At 34.8% G+C, this 13,051-nt stretch overlaps 1 protein-coding gene across 5 annotated transcripts in view; it reads left to right on the forward strand.

Moving 5' to 3' along the window:
* Positions 1-13,051, forward strand: part of LOC149558895 (endoribonuclease Dicer homolog 3b-like) — a 141,851-nt gene that overhangs the window by 25,517 nt on the left and 103,283 nt on the right. For all 5 annotated transcript variants that reach the window (XM_089832918.1, XM_089832917.1, XM_089832919.1 and 2 more), the window contains exons 7-10: positions 3,648-3,712; positions 3,831-3,962; positions 4,047-4,184; positions 4,811-4,949. In XM_089832918.1, coding sequence (XP_089689044.1) covers positions 3,648-3,712; positions 3,831-3,962; positions 4,047-4,184; positions 4,811-4,949 — 474 coding nt within the window. The remainder of the gene's footprint in view (positions 1-3,647; positions 3,713-3,830; positions 3,963-4,046; positions 4,185-4,810; positions 4,950-13,051) is intronic.

The raw sequence follows: 13,051 nt of genomic DNA on the forward strand, positions 1-13,051 counted from the left end.
TGCCGTCCCAACATCTTTCTAATATACTGGAAGCTGTACACCAAAATTCAGCCCAGACAAACATTCATTTTGGATGACCATACAATGCTATCTGCCGTACCCCTTATAAAACTCCATACTGCCTTCCCTGTTTGCCGTATACTGATATCCTATCTGTTCTGATTACCATAACTGATTACCCTCCGCTATACTTCTTTTTGCTATTAAATTCTCAACCATCTTATAAACCTCCAAACAGCAAACTTGAATTCAGTTCAGAAAATGCAGAATGAGATACTAGGTTTTTGTCTAGCCTATCTCTTTTCCTTAAGGAGTTTCGTCCTTAGGAAATATCAAGTCACATTTAAGCAACTCTTAGGATTTAAGAAAAATCATATATTCGTGGTGACAATCCCAATGCAAAAGCTTTCTTTTATAACCTCAAGTGTGGAGAGAAACAAAAATCTTAGCAATGTGGGATAAAAGACTATTTTGTCTTTTAGTCACTTAAGTCATTTTGTCATAAAGTGACTTTAAACAATAAAGTACTTTATATTTCAACTCAATAAAATAAATTGACGTTAACCTTAGGATTTCCCATTTAAAATCTACTCACTTGAAACCAGAACTCCTGTGACTGGCTGGCATCCTAAAACACATGCTGTTAGCCTATTTGGATAGAAAGATAAACCAACTAGGCGCCATTAGTGCTAGTGCGGAGAAGGGGACACTACATTTTCCTTCGAGAATGTTATTGCAAGAAAAGGGAGATTGATATCAGATTCAGAAGGAGTATGACACTTCAAAAGTAAAGGAGCTCAGAAGATTGATGTTTAGAGGGAGTTTGACACATCCATTTGAAGTAGCGGATTGAGGATATATTTCAATTGATCTGTCAAGATCTTGATCATATCAAAATTAGAGGGAGTGTTGACTTCATGTGAAGTTTTGTGTCATATGTGTGACTGCATGATTTAATAGCCTTGCCCCCTGTGTACATCATGAGGAAGTGATGTCTTCCAAATGATCATCACTTGCATTTGTAGAAGTTATTGGAAGGTAATGATATTACAATAACGTACGTCATGATATATATTTAATGTAAATGCTGAAACAAATCATGATGGATTATATCTTGTAAATCAACAACTAAGTGTTAGATGTCATTCACTTTGACGGTCTATGAATTGTTTGTATAGACATATAATAGGTATTTGGTGAATATCATGTGTTGATATTCTGTAGGCTGTTACCTTATTAAGTAATTGGTGAATATCATATGTTGATGTTTTGCAGTCCATTACTCAAGAGTATTTGGTTAATATTATATGTTGATATTCTGGAAGCCAATACTCATGATATCAAAATGTTAGAGTATTTGGTGAATATCACATGTTTATATTCTGGAGGCCAATACTCATTATATCAAAAATGGTGGATATGTTCTTATCAAAGATATCCTCAAAAATTGTCATTACTAATATTACCAATGGTGTAATATCTCTCTTGTGTTTATCCTCCTCAGCTAAGACGAAGTGCTGATGTTTGGTAGCTTCAGTTGGATAAACCCAAGAATAGATATAATTTATATATGTGTGTTCATTATACATGAGATATAAGTTTATTATTATATGAGAGAAACTAATATAATAATGATATATATATATATATATATATATATATATATATATATATATATATATATATATATATATATACACACTGTAATTAAATGTCAGTGGTTAGTACATTTGCATCGATCCATGAAAAACTAACAGTATTGAGAGAACTCACATATATATATTTATTGATTGACAAAATTACAATGTATCTCAGAGTACTCCCAAAAGTAGTACTATGATCACACCATCATAGAGAAACATCTTGAAGGTAAGTACAATATTAAATAGAAACGCATTGAGATGCCAAGTGTTGGCAACCATTGCCTTGCCCCTCGACAACATAACAACTACTAATTATCTCGAGAGCAATATATCCCTCAAAAAGAAAGTCGCCTCCAGGCTGCACAAAAAAAGGGGGAATACAACTATATATAAAAGAAATCAAAGAGCTGGGTGCCTAAAGAGTGTTCCTGATGAGGAGGTGCAGTAAGTGGTGTTGATGCTGCCAGCTACTTCCTTGATTGGTGGTGGTTGTTGATTGTTATTACTTCCTGGATCTAACAGAATGTGCTGATGGTTATCTACTTGATTCTTATATGTTGATCAAAGGCATTCTATGCACCTCTTAAATACTTCTGCAACCAAATGGACATGTCTCCTTGATTGCAACTAATCCCTTTTTGGTCATGTAAGAAAGGCTGCCGACAATGGTTGGACTTACCAATCGACTATTTAGTCGATGACTATGTTAGATACTAATTTGCTAAGGTTATTAATAATAATATAAATACTATGACTAGTGATGAATATATATTATTTGTTATTGTTGGATTATAATAATATATTTATATTAATTGGATAAAGATGACTATTTGTATTTGTGTGTGTATATATATCTATATCTATATATATAATTAGTATATTATAATCAGTGTTTGCTTAATATTAATTATATATTATTATAGATTTAGTTAATAACATTATTATAAATAATGAGTACAATTTATTAATAAAATTATTATTTGGTAACACTTAACTTTCATTACTTTGTAATTGTTTATTTGAAATCTATATAAGGAATTAATTATTGAATAATGTGAATACAATACTATTTATATATTTGTAATCAAAGAAATGTATTTCAAACCAAATATATTTGCATCAAGAAATATATTTGAATTATGCATGCATCAATGATGGCTTGTGACATGATACTCCATTCTATTGGAATTTGTTGTAAATCTCTTAATTCTTTTGTCTATTTTCACAATACCCTAGGCACTGTTTCTTCTAGGAAGCCTTGGTGCAAGCCACTGAATTCTTGAAAAATATTCGCTTTCTAGGCAATGTCTCAAACTCGACACTTCAAGGATACGCATGGAAAATTAATCTTGTAATCTTGGAGTGAAAAACCTTAAACTTTTGTTAGATTGGTCTTGATGGCTATAATTGAGCTCAGAGGCTGCTATGTTGTACCTAAATTTTGCTTGGTTTTAAGGAAGACAAATTCACACTGGAACTGTGCTTCCCAATTCACTTAGCATGTGAAAGTATAGGAGCCCATGGTATGATTAATGTTCATGACTTTTAAGAGGGTGGTCATCTCAGAGGAATACTGTATTATTCATTATGTCATGATAGATCATTTCAATTGTGTGTCTTCATCTTCCAATTATCAGCAGATATTGTTTGCTGCAAATCATCATAGTCTCATAGACCTGGGCTGTACTGGTTATAGAGATGGTATGTTGTCATGTCCCCTTTTAGAACTAAAATAATTTAGGACCGTAGCTCATTTTTATTTCTTGTTAGGAAGGGGTTAAAATAGGGGAAATAGTGATGTTACTTTAAAATAGGGAATTTGTAGCTTGTTTTGCAATGTACTGTATGCAACTAAACTCGACCATTAATTATGCCATGATGTTATCAGCTCTTGTTTTATTTTACTTGCTCTTCTACTTTGTTTTATGCAGACTCATCATAGCTTGTAATATGGCACCAATTTTACTATGATGATGCTATTAATGTTCTGAATTAAATTTGCAGGTGTTTCTTCAAATGCAGATGGCAAGGACCAAATTGCTAGACTCGAAGACATCCTGGATTCAAAGGTAATTGCAAAATGGTATTGAAGTATTATCTTGATTTGTTTCCAAATGTGACCGTTAAGTACTGTTACCTTTCGTTTGGAGCTTTATTTCATTACACTGATATAGCATATCCAAACAGGTATATACATTGAAGGATAGGGCCGAACTTGATCTGTTTGTGCCCACTCCAAAACAAGAAACTAAAGTCTATCCTAAGCATCATTTGCAGGATGAATCCCTTCGACTAAAACTGACTTCTCTTAGAGAAAAGGTTATAACTACTCCAATATATTTTTCAAATCTGTCTTGAGTTGTATAATTACAATGTTCCCATCAGCTGTTTTTATCTCTGCAGAATATGCAAAGTGAATCTTTTCCAAACCAGTTCAAGGATGAAGAAGACTTTATGAAGAAAAGGAGGAAAAGAATTTTGAATCTTCATGGAAATATTGAATATTGTCTGGATAATTTGGGATTGTATGGGGCTTATAAGGTATGATGTGCATTATGCTTTGGCTTTGAAATAAATTAGCATATGTGATTCTGAAACATGATCTGTATACTTAAGTTTGTTTTATTAGAATTTTTTTTAGTTAATATTTTTCTTTTTGCTGTAATGACTTTTAGCACCTATATTTTTACAGTATTATCTTTTCAGCTGTTTATGTACACTGTCTCATGATTATAGTAATGAGGACCAGGCAGTTCAGTATTCATTTATGTCTTTAGTTGTAGCTGTACAACTTTTTAATAACCAGAATACAGATGTATGAGACTTTGTATTAATTATATTTGGCAAGTGCCGTGTATCTCTCATGTATGGCTAACTTCTTAATTTTTTTTGTTAATGTCCATAGAGGATTCCCATGGTTTCTAATATTAGCATGATTTTGAACTCCTGATTTATAAACAAATATTTCACTACAAGAGCCCTTTTGTGGATTTCAAACTTATCATTTGACTTATTTTCTAGTGTAGAACTTTCTTAGTGTCACGGTTTCATATTTAACTGTTGCAGGATTAAGAATATTCTTATTGGTATAAATAATGAATACCTTAATTCACTAAGAGATTGGTTTTATGACTTCAAAACGATGTGTGTCTGATTTTCTTGTGTAGGCTACTCAATTATTCCTTGCTAAAGACAGCAGACACACTTTATGCGATATAGATGCAATAGCATTAGAAAATGTGCAAGACTCAAGGGATGCATTTCTATATGATGTCTTGCAGCTTCTAGAGGAGACCCTTCCAGCTGGTATGTGTGTTTACTGCATTTGCACAATAGTGAGTCAAGGATGAAAGTCTCTTTACGCTGTTTGACAAGTTAGTTGCTGATTTAAAAGTCGTCTCTTTCGAAAGTATTTTAAATGCCAGTATTTCCATTGTGATTGTGCCGGATTGTAAAATATGAAAATGAATTTATAAACGTGAACCGCTATTTGTTTTGCAGCACAGGCTTCTAATTTTTCTGAATTTACTAATGAGCATTAAAAATTATATGAGCACAGTCTACAAGCTTTGAGAAATATGAGCAGGAAGATGAACTGGGAGTTTTCATTCATCTTTAATATCCTTAATTTATCTATTCTCTTTAGAGGACACTTAATCCAATCTCGTGTGTATATTGATTAGTAATGACAAGCTATCCTCGATAGGATGTTTCTCCTATTTCAAATTTTGTAATATGATGCCTTGTTTTTGTTTTGAAATATGTTTCCAGTTGATTCACTGAATGATGTTAAATGTAGATAATATAGATACTTGCAGCAATTAATAACTCATGAAATTACAATGTTAAAGAAACCTACAAGGTGAAATATTCCGGATTTAATTTCTGATCTAATATACAATATTTCTTCAAATTAGGAGCGACATAATTCATAAAAGATTATTACATATGTACTTCAAACTGCTGCAAAGTGCAGCAATGAAATGGCTTGAGCTGTTCACAAAATTGGCTAACTAGTGTTGAAGAAATCGTCAAGAAACTCTTCGAGGGCTGCATGGTGAGTAGATATAGCTGAGAACTACCTAACTGATGAATAGGTTGTCATTGATGTCAGAGGTTGATGATCAAGGTCATTTAAATTTAAGCAAATTGGTTTGAGCTTCTTGAGGTTGTTTAATTCCTTGAGCTGCTTCAGTAACTTGTTAGTGTAACACCCTCATTTTTATGTCTTCCTTAGTCTTAGTACCAACTAGCAGGATTAGCCTATCATCGGGTTCCTGTTGGATAATACGGTGGATTGGGCACTCATTTAATGGTCTTGTGGCCTTTTGGGGAGATCTTGGAGGAATTTCAAGAGCTTAGAGCTAATCTCCTAAGGGTGAGTATGGCGTTTTGCCTGTTCACCACTTAGAACTTGTGGGGCCTATAGTAATGTGCTCTATTGGGATCTACTTATATCTTGTTCTTGATCTTCTTTAAATGTGTACCTAGTTATGCTCTTATGGTTTGGTAATAATAACTTAGTTTTGCTTTCAATTATGCCTCATTTCTGATATATATATCTATTTGTATTCTTGGTTTTTTATTCATTTATTTCCGCTTACAATATCTAGTGTATTCTATTGCAAATTATTTCCTTTGAATTCAACTATTTAATCTTCCTATAAGTCTATTGGTGTATAAACCCCACTATATCTTCAGACTCGCACCACGATTCTCCTCTTCAAAATGATTTGGATCTTTTTATATCTTGCATAGAGAGTTGTCACTCTTCAATGTAGATAAGACAAAAGTTATCAATATCCAATAGGAGACCACAAAGAGGCTCTAAGGGATTGCTAAAATACAACTAGAGAAGCCAACCAACAACAAGAGCACCAAACAGGGCCTGAGTTAGTAGCAAAACCAACAACAACTAAAAGAAAACCAAAAGGAACTAGAGGCAATTGTCAACAACAAGCTAGGTGTCCACCATGACAAAAAAGAAGTCCAAAACTGAAGAATACAACCTAGGGCAAGAGAAAGTCCATCGTTGTTGCTAAGAGTTATTGGAAGTGGAGGTTTGGTGTTACGAATAACTCCTATGAGCCCTCATAGACTTGGTGTTCTCAAGGGTAGGGAGACCAAGTGACCACTTGATACATTAAGCCAAGTAGACCATCGAGAAGGAGGAGGTGATAAACTGATCTATGGTCTATCTCGAGGGGGATTGAATCTGCAGGGTGTTGTAAGTCTTGTGGCCTCTTGAAGGTAAACGGCTAGGCACCATTGATCAATATACTCGAAGGAGGAGCAGAGAGACCGTCACCTTCTGAAAAGACAATAGAACCTCCCTCTATTCTCATAATAAATGCGGCAATGGAAGAAAAAATGCATTTTTGTCTTAGGCTCTATGTTGCAAAACCAAAAGATGTGATTGTCTATAGTGATTAGCTGATCTGTTTGGATATGAAGCTGGTGAGAGCCCACCCTAAACAACCCCAAGAAGATGTAAAGCGCATGAGTCCAATGCCCTGAAAGGTATGAGAGCCATCCAATAATCCCATCTTGTAAGTCAAGAAATTGCTCCGCATAGAAGGCCATCCTCAGTCCCTTCCCTCCTGGTGGGTTGATCCAAGTCATACATATATACTGCCTGTAAATGTCCATCTTGACATGCATGTTCAACTCTTAATTGGGAGGGGAGGAGATGAGCGGGCACATCTAGAGAGTATTGGAAATTAGGAAGGTCATCAATCTCGATCTTGGGCAAACCAACATTATGCCCAACCCTTGGATTCAACGACTGCAATTGTCTTCGAGGGCTAATGAGCCAAATAAGTGCATCTGTGTCATCCTTCAACAGAGTCCTTGAAGCATCGAAAATGACGAAGGAACCAAACCAAGCTGAAGATGGCCCTGAGTCTAACACATTGTGCCCCAAACTCGGCCAAAATGATATTGTGAGGGATAGACTAGTGGTATCTGATGATATGCCTGAGAAGGAAACAACTCTTGAATAAATCATACCTTGTCATAAAGTTATCGTTTCCTCAACACACAAGTACTACAATTCTTCTAATAGAGTGTAAGCACAAGGGTAGTTGTTGATGCAAGAGAGAGCAAGAAATGGTGAGACATGTTAGCCAAGGGAACATTTGTGGAGGTTGGAAGCACGACATGGGATGTGTGGACTCATGATTGATCACACAGATTACTTGGTTGTGGTTATGGCTTTGAAGGCTTGCATGGTTGTATTGCACTGATATTTTTCTGAATAATTTGTGGGTATGTTGTCTATTTTCTTATGTGGATTCTAAGTGCTTATTCTTTTTAAATCTATAATGGGTTATGTGGAAATGGTAATATTGTTGGTTTTAAGTTTCCTTACATTAGTGGTGCGTTGTTATTCTTAACATTTTATGTATGGATTGAATCAAGAAGCCAAATCTTGACATGAAGAGTTGAACATATATAAGAAAGGTCTGGCTGATAGCAACCTGTACTTAAAAGTTAATACTAACAAATATCTAATTATGGTTATTTACATTGATGATATTATATTTGGAAGTAAAGATGATATGTGCAAGAAGTTTTCTTTAATGAAATTGTAACCTATTCAAACATTATAAATATTGCTTTTTATTTGTCTTGTACGAACCACACAACTCATGTATTTGAATTGTTGGCATTAAATAATCTACTTGATTAATTGTGTTCAATGAAATATCCCATCATATGATCATCGCCTCTTTTTTCCATTAACTGCAGATTTTCATCGTTAGCTTGATTCTTAAGAAATTAATTTTTCTATCTGTGAATTATTGCTTTTATTTATTCATGAATAGATGCTGTCTTTTTTCTCAATAAAATCTCTTCTTCTTGGAAACTTTAGTTCCTGCTGATTAATCACTGTCTCTTTGTAATCTGATCAATCCTTAATTCCATCTTCTCTTCATTTTAAAATGGCGAGCATATTAGCTATATCTTCTCATTAATCAATCGACCAACATGAACTTGTTATGAATTGGTTTTTAATGTACCCTGGTCGCCAGGAAAAATGCCTCCGACATTAATCAGGTTATTGATAGTGAATCACATATGTATCTACTGCTGCTTCTGTTACAGTTGAACTGAAACAAGTTTCCCTTGGTGCCATCATGTATATTTTTATATATTCATTTGAACATAAGAGAATATTGGTGTAGGTCTCCTTTTATCTGCTGTCAGTCTTTTTCCTTATCACTCAATGTTTGTATGTCTTTCTTGTTTCTCCTTCTTGAGCAATCCTAATATGGGAATGAGGTTGAAGAGGAACCAAATGTTGACCTTGATTTTGATTTTGAAGAACATGGATAGGATATTAATTTTACTGTATTAACTTTTATATATGAAATATGGTTTGTGATTTAAATTTTCAGCATATAAAGACATTTTGAGACTTTTGCGAAGTATGAATATGATATAATCTAAAATCATATATTGATGATTATGGATTTATTATTTTATGAGAATCATGCTTCTAACTTATTATGATTATATAATTAAACCATATTTACTAAACTCGGAGTTGCCTTAGACTTGACAAGCTGGTTTCGGGCTCAGACTTGGACTAGACAAGCTAAAAAACCCATGAAATTCAAAGATTTTTAAGGATTTTAAATTTTTGTGTGCATCATTTAGTCAGTCAGCATATGAGACAATCATCAAGATAAATAAAAGCTACTTTGCACACATACACAAGTTTACATTGATCACATATGTATAAATGTGAATTTCTGAATGGAATAAATGTTGAAGATTGTTGGTGGTATCTCCCTTAAAGAGGAGTACGAAGTTTCTCCCTTGAACTGGCATATTATTATCAAGTGTTTACAAAATACTTCATATCATATTATTCTACCATGCAATTTATTCATAACAGCTTCGCTTAATATTTTTGTTCTTAGTAGATCAGAAAGATCATCATAAATATTTTGAATGATTTCAAGTATATAATTAGTCAAATCTCATCATTGTTTAACTTTGTTGAATTATCGGTATAACAGACAACTTTTTTCAATCCTTCGTAAACATTAAAACTGTTCTTCTATTGTTCTGGAGATGTCCAATTCTTTAAAAGAAAAGCATTATATTTGTTGCAGTGCTTTTAAATTTGATAGCGCTGTTTTAAATTTTTTATACATGGTTTAAGGACTTTGTGATTACAGCCTATGATATGACATTGCTTTTTGGCTAATTTTTTTAGTGAAACCCTATTTGTAATATGCTTTATTGACAAACTGGTATATTTTATACCTGCCACATGCAAGACTTTTTTTGCTACTCCATGTTGGTTGCCTTATTGGGAATCACCATTACAAATTCTTGGGACTTTGTATCGCAACATGAGTATATAAGCCAAAAAAACAGTAAAAACAATAAATATTTTTTACTTTATGACTCAGTTGGCCATGGAAGAGTCTTGGCCACGAGACTCACTGAGTTAGGAGAGTGCAAGATTTGTCTAAGCACCCAAAGGCCAAAAACCTCTGGTGCCTTGACTTGGCTTGGGACTTGCATGGCCCTGTAACACTTGTTTGAGCTTTAAAGTTTTGAACAAATGATGAATGACCATTGACATGTAACATGTATGGAATCTATGAATACACACACACATTCTTTTTTCTTTGAAAGTGCCTACATATACCCGTGGAACGAAATTGAGTCCGATTATTTTTTTGCTGAATCCTTGCACCCAAAACTGAATCCAAACCAGAACCAGGATCAGTTACTTAGTTCGTAAACTATGATAAACACACACAATTCCATACATGTGTTATGTAGTCATACAACATTAACAATATGTGAATTTTTAACTTCTGGGTTGAAGAGAGTATGTTGTTTCAGTCCTGGGATTAGGTTTGGAGGAGCATGAAATTTGGACTGCTTAAATACTGTTCGAAGTTGTAATCTTTCCTTGGTGTGCTTATAAACCAAGGTTAGAACTCCTTTCTTTATTGTTATAATATATTAGGATATAAGCCAAGGTATCCTAATATATTTCTTTTTTGTCCTTTTTCCACTACATCTTATTTTGTCATCTAGTGGAATATGTGAGGACAAATATTTATTGTAATTTCTAATTTTAGATTATTCCTCCTTAAGAGGAATCTCACACTTGGCCTCACACACTTATGAATGGTGGCATTCATAGACATGGGAGTTACATTCTAACTCCTCTCTCTCATCTCTATTTAAGAGATGACCCTCTTCTCTCATTTAACAATGAGGTTTCTTCCTCTTCTCAATTATTGTATGAGCATTGCTCTCTATCTCTCTCACTCTCTGTCTTCTTAGGCTTTTCATGCCTCATTCATAATGTCACAAGGGGTTTTCTTTGCTTTCCCCTTTCCAAATATCTTGTCTCATGGTGTTGGAGCTTGAAGCTTTCTCTCTCCTATTTTATGGTAATATCTTTTCATGCATTTACTCACTTAGATTCTTTCCTGGTATTACTTATTTACAAATTTCTTTTTCCATTTCTAACATGGTATCAGAGCAGTTTAATCTTTGTTTTGAGTGTTTGCATGAAGGTACGATTCGAATTTCACTAATTTCTTCTTTAATCTTCTTAAGATGGAAGAAATTGAATTTTTTTTTGGGTTTGGCTGGTTTACCGCCAAACCTGATTAACTTCTGTTTGCTCTAATTTGTGCAGGTTACTTCTTATTTTATATATTATTTTTCATCTAACCCCCTTTGGAAGGCTTGCCGCCAAAGGGTTTTCCTATCTTCATATCAATGTTTGTTAAACATTGTGATTAATTTTCCAATTTTTTTAAATTTTTTTTTTATCTTAAGAATAATTCAGCTGTGTATTTAATGAGTGTAAGTTGATGTCTGGTACAATGTCATCACCAGCGTCCCCGCCATGGTCATCTGCTGGAGCCGATCCCAGTTCATGTACTCCAGCAGAACATGTTACCGCAGCACATCGGAAACCTCCTGCGTCGGCAGATTTCTGCCAAAGCTCGATATGAAGGGCTCCAGCTGCGCATTCGAAAGGGCCAGGATCGTCAGCGAGCTCCGATTGTTGATCTCCCCTGCAACATTCGTCGCCGTCAACAGATTGTTAAATGTTGCCAAATCTGGATGTGTCGAAAGGTAAGTCGTGATGCTCAAACACACTTGCAAAATTTATTATGGAGTAAAATTGATGAATTTACTGTCCTCTTCGACGAAAAGAAGGATTCGCTTGTCGAGTACGAGGAAAGCAGGTGGTAGATCCATCATAGGAGGGGTGCCCGCGTTGAGGCCGGATTGCGTGGTGGCGATGAATGCAGAGAGGGAATCATCTGCTATTTTGCGAATGTCCCAAATTTGTTGCACAAGAGCCTCCCAAAGAATTTCGGAATGGGAAATACTCTGCCAGGTGGAGCACACCTGAAACAGGGTGACAAGAGCAGGTGCAGCAGCGAGCGCTCCGCCGCCTTGTGCAGCCGCAAGAGCGACCGTCTGTGCCACAGCCTCTACATTCGGCTCAGGCCATACACGGCCTTCCTCTTCTTCATGTGATTCTGATCTTAAGCTCTTAGATCCAAAAGATGGACATTCTCCCTCCTCGGAATTAACCCTACGCCGCCCCAGATGAGGCCGAGGCTGAGCAGAAGAAGCCCCTCTTCTTTCAGATGAGCCAGACATTTACAAAACACGGCGACTGCAAATTGCACAAACTTGCTCCTTGCGGCCCTCCGTTACATGGGAAGGTGGGGCACACACAAAGGGATAAGCCGAAGGGAGAAGGTAAAAAGTTAAAAGTAGGCAGCGATGGCGCGGGCGGACCGTTCGCTTTTATTTTTGCAAAAAACCATATTTTTGGCATGTTTCGCATCGGGATTCGGGTCATGCCTTCGTTTTTTTACAAGTTTTTTTTGAAACAGTATACTTATGGCAGGTGTTTTTTTAGCTAGCTATGATTTTATTTGGATTCGTTAGTCTATTCTTGAAATCTATTATTTTTAGTAACGTTTTCTTGTCTTTTCATGCAAGATTCTTTTTCTTTTTTTGAGCTCTTGACAGAGGCATCATTTGCTTTTATCATTGCCTTTTGTCAACCTATTTTTGGCATGTAATCATTCATTGTCAGACAGCTCAATATGCAATAAGTTTAAATTAATTAAATCTCTTCCATTTAATATAAGATTTTACTTCTGTTTTATTTAAAATTACGTGGTTTTAAGTAAAAAAGGGAGAGAAGTTTAAGGATTTTTTTTGATAAGTTTTGTTAGAATTAAATATTAAAACTAATTAAAGTTTTATTATTATTATTTTTTTTACATAAAAAGTTAAGGGTTTTTAAATAAATATCTTCATTTATTATTCCTTTTCTTGCCAGAATCTAGGAGGACTATTGTCTTTGATGGTGATGCCCATCCGTTATTCCTTCT

This window comes from Cupressus sempervirens, chromosome 5 (assembly GCF_028749045.1).
Source record: "Cupressus sempervirens isolate cs-2001-9-10 chromosome 5, ASM2874904v1, whole genome shotgun sequence".
NCBI classification, from domain to species: Eukaryota; Viridiplantae; Streptophyta; class Pinopsida; order Cupressales; family Cupressaceae; genus Cupressus; species Cupressus sempervirens.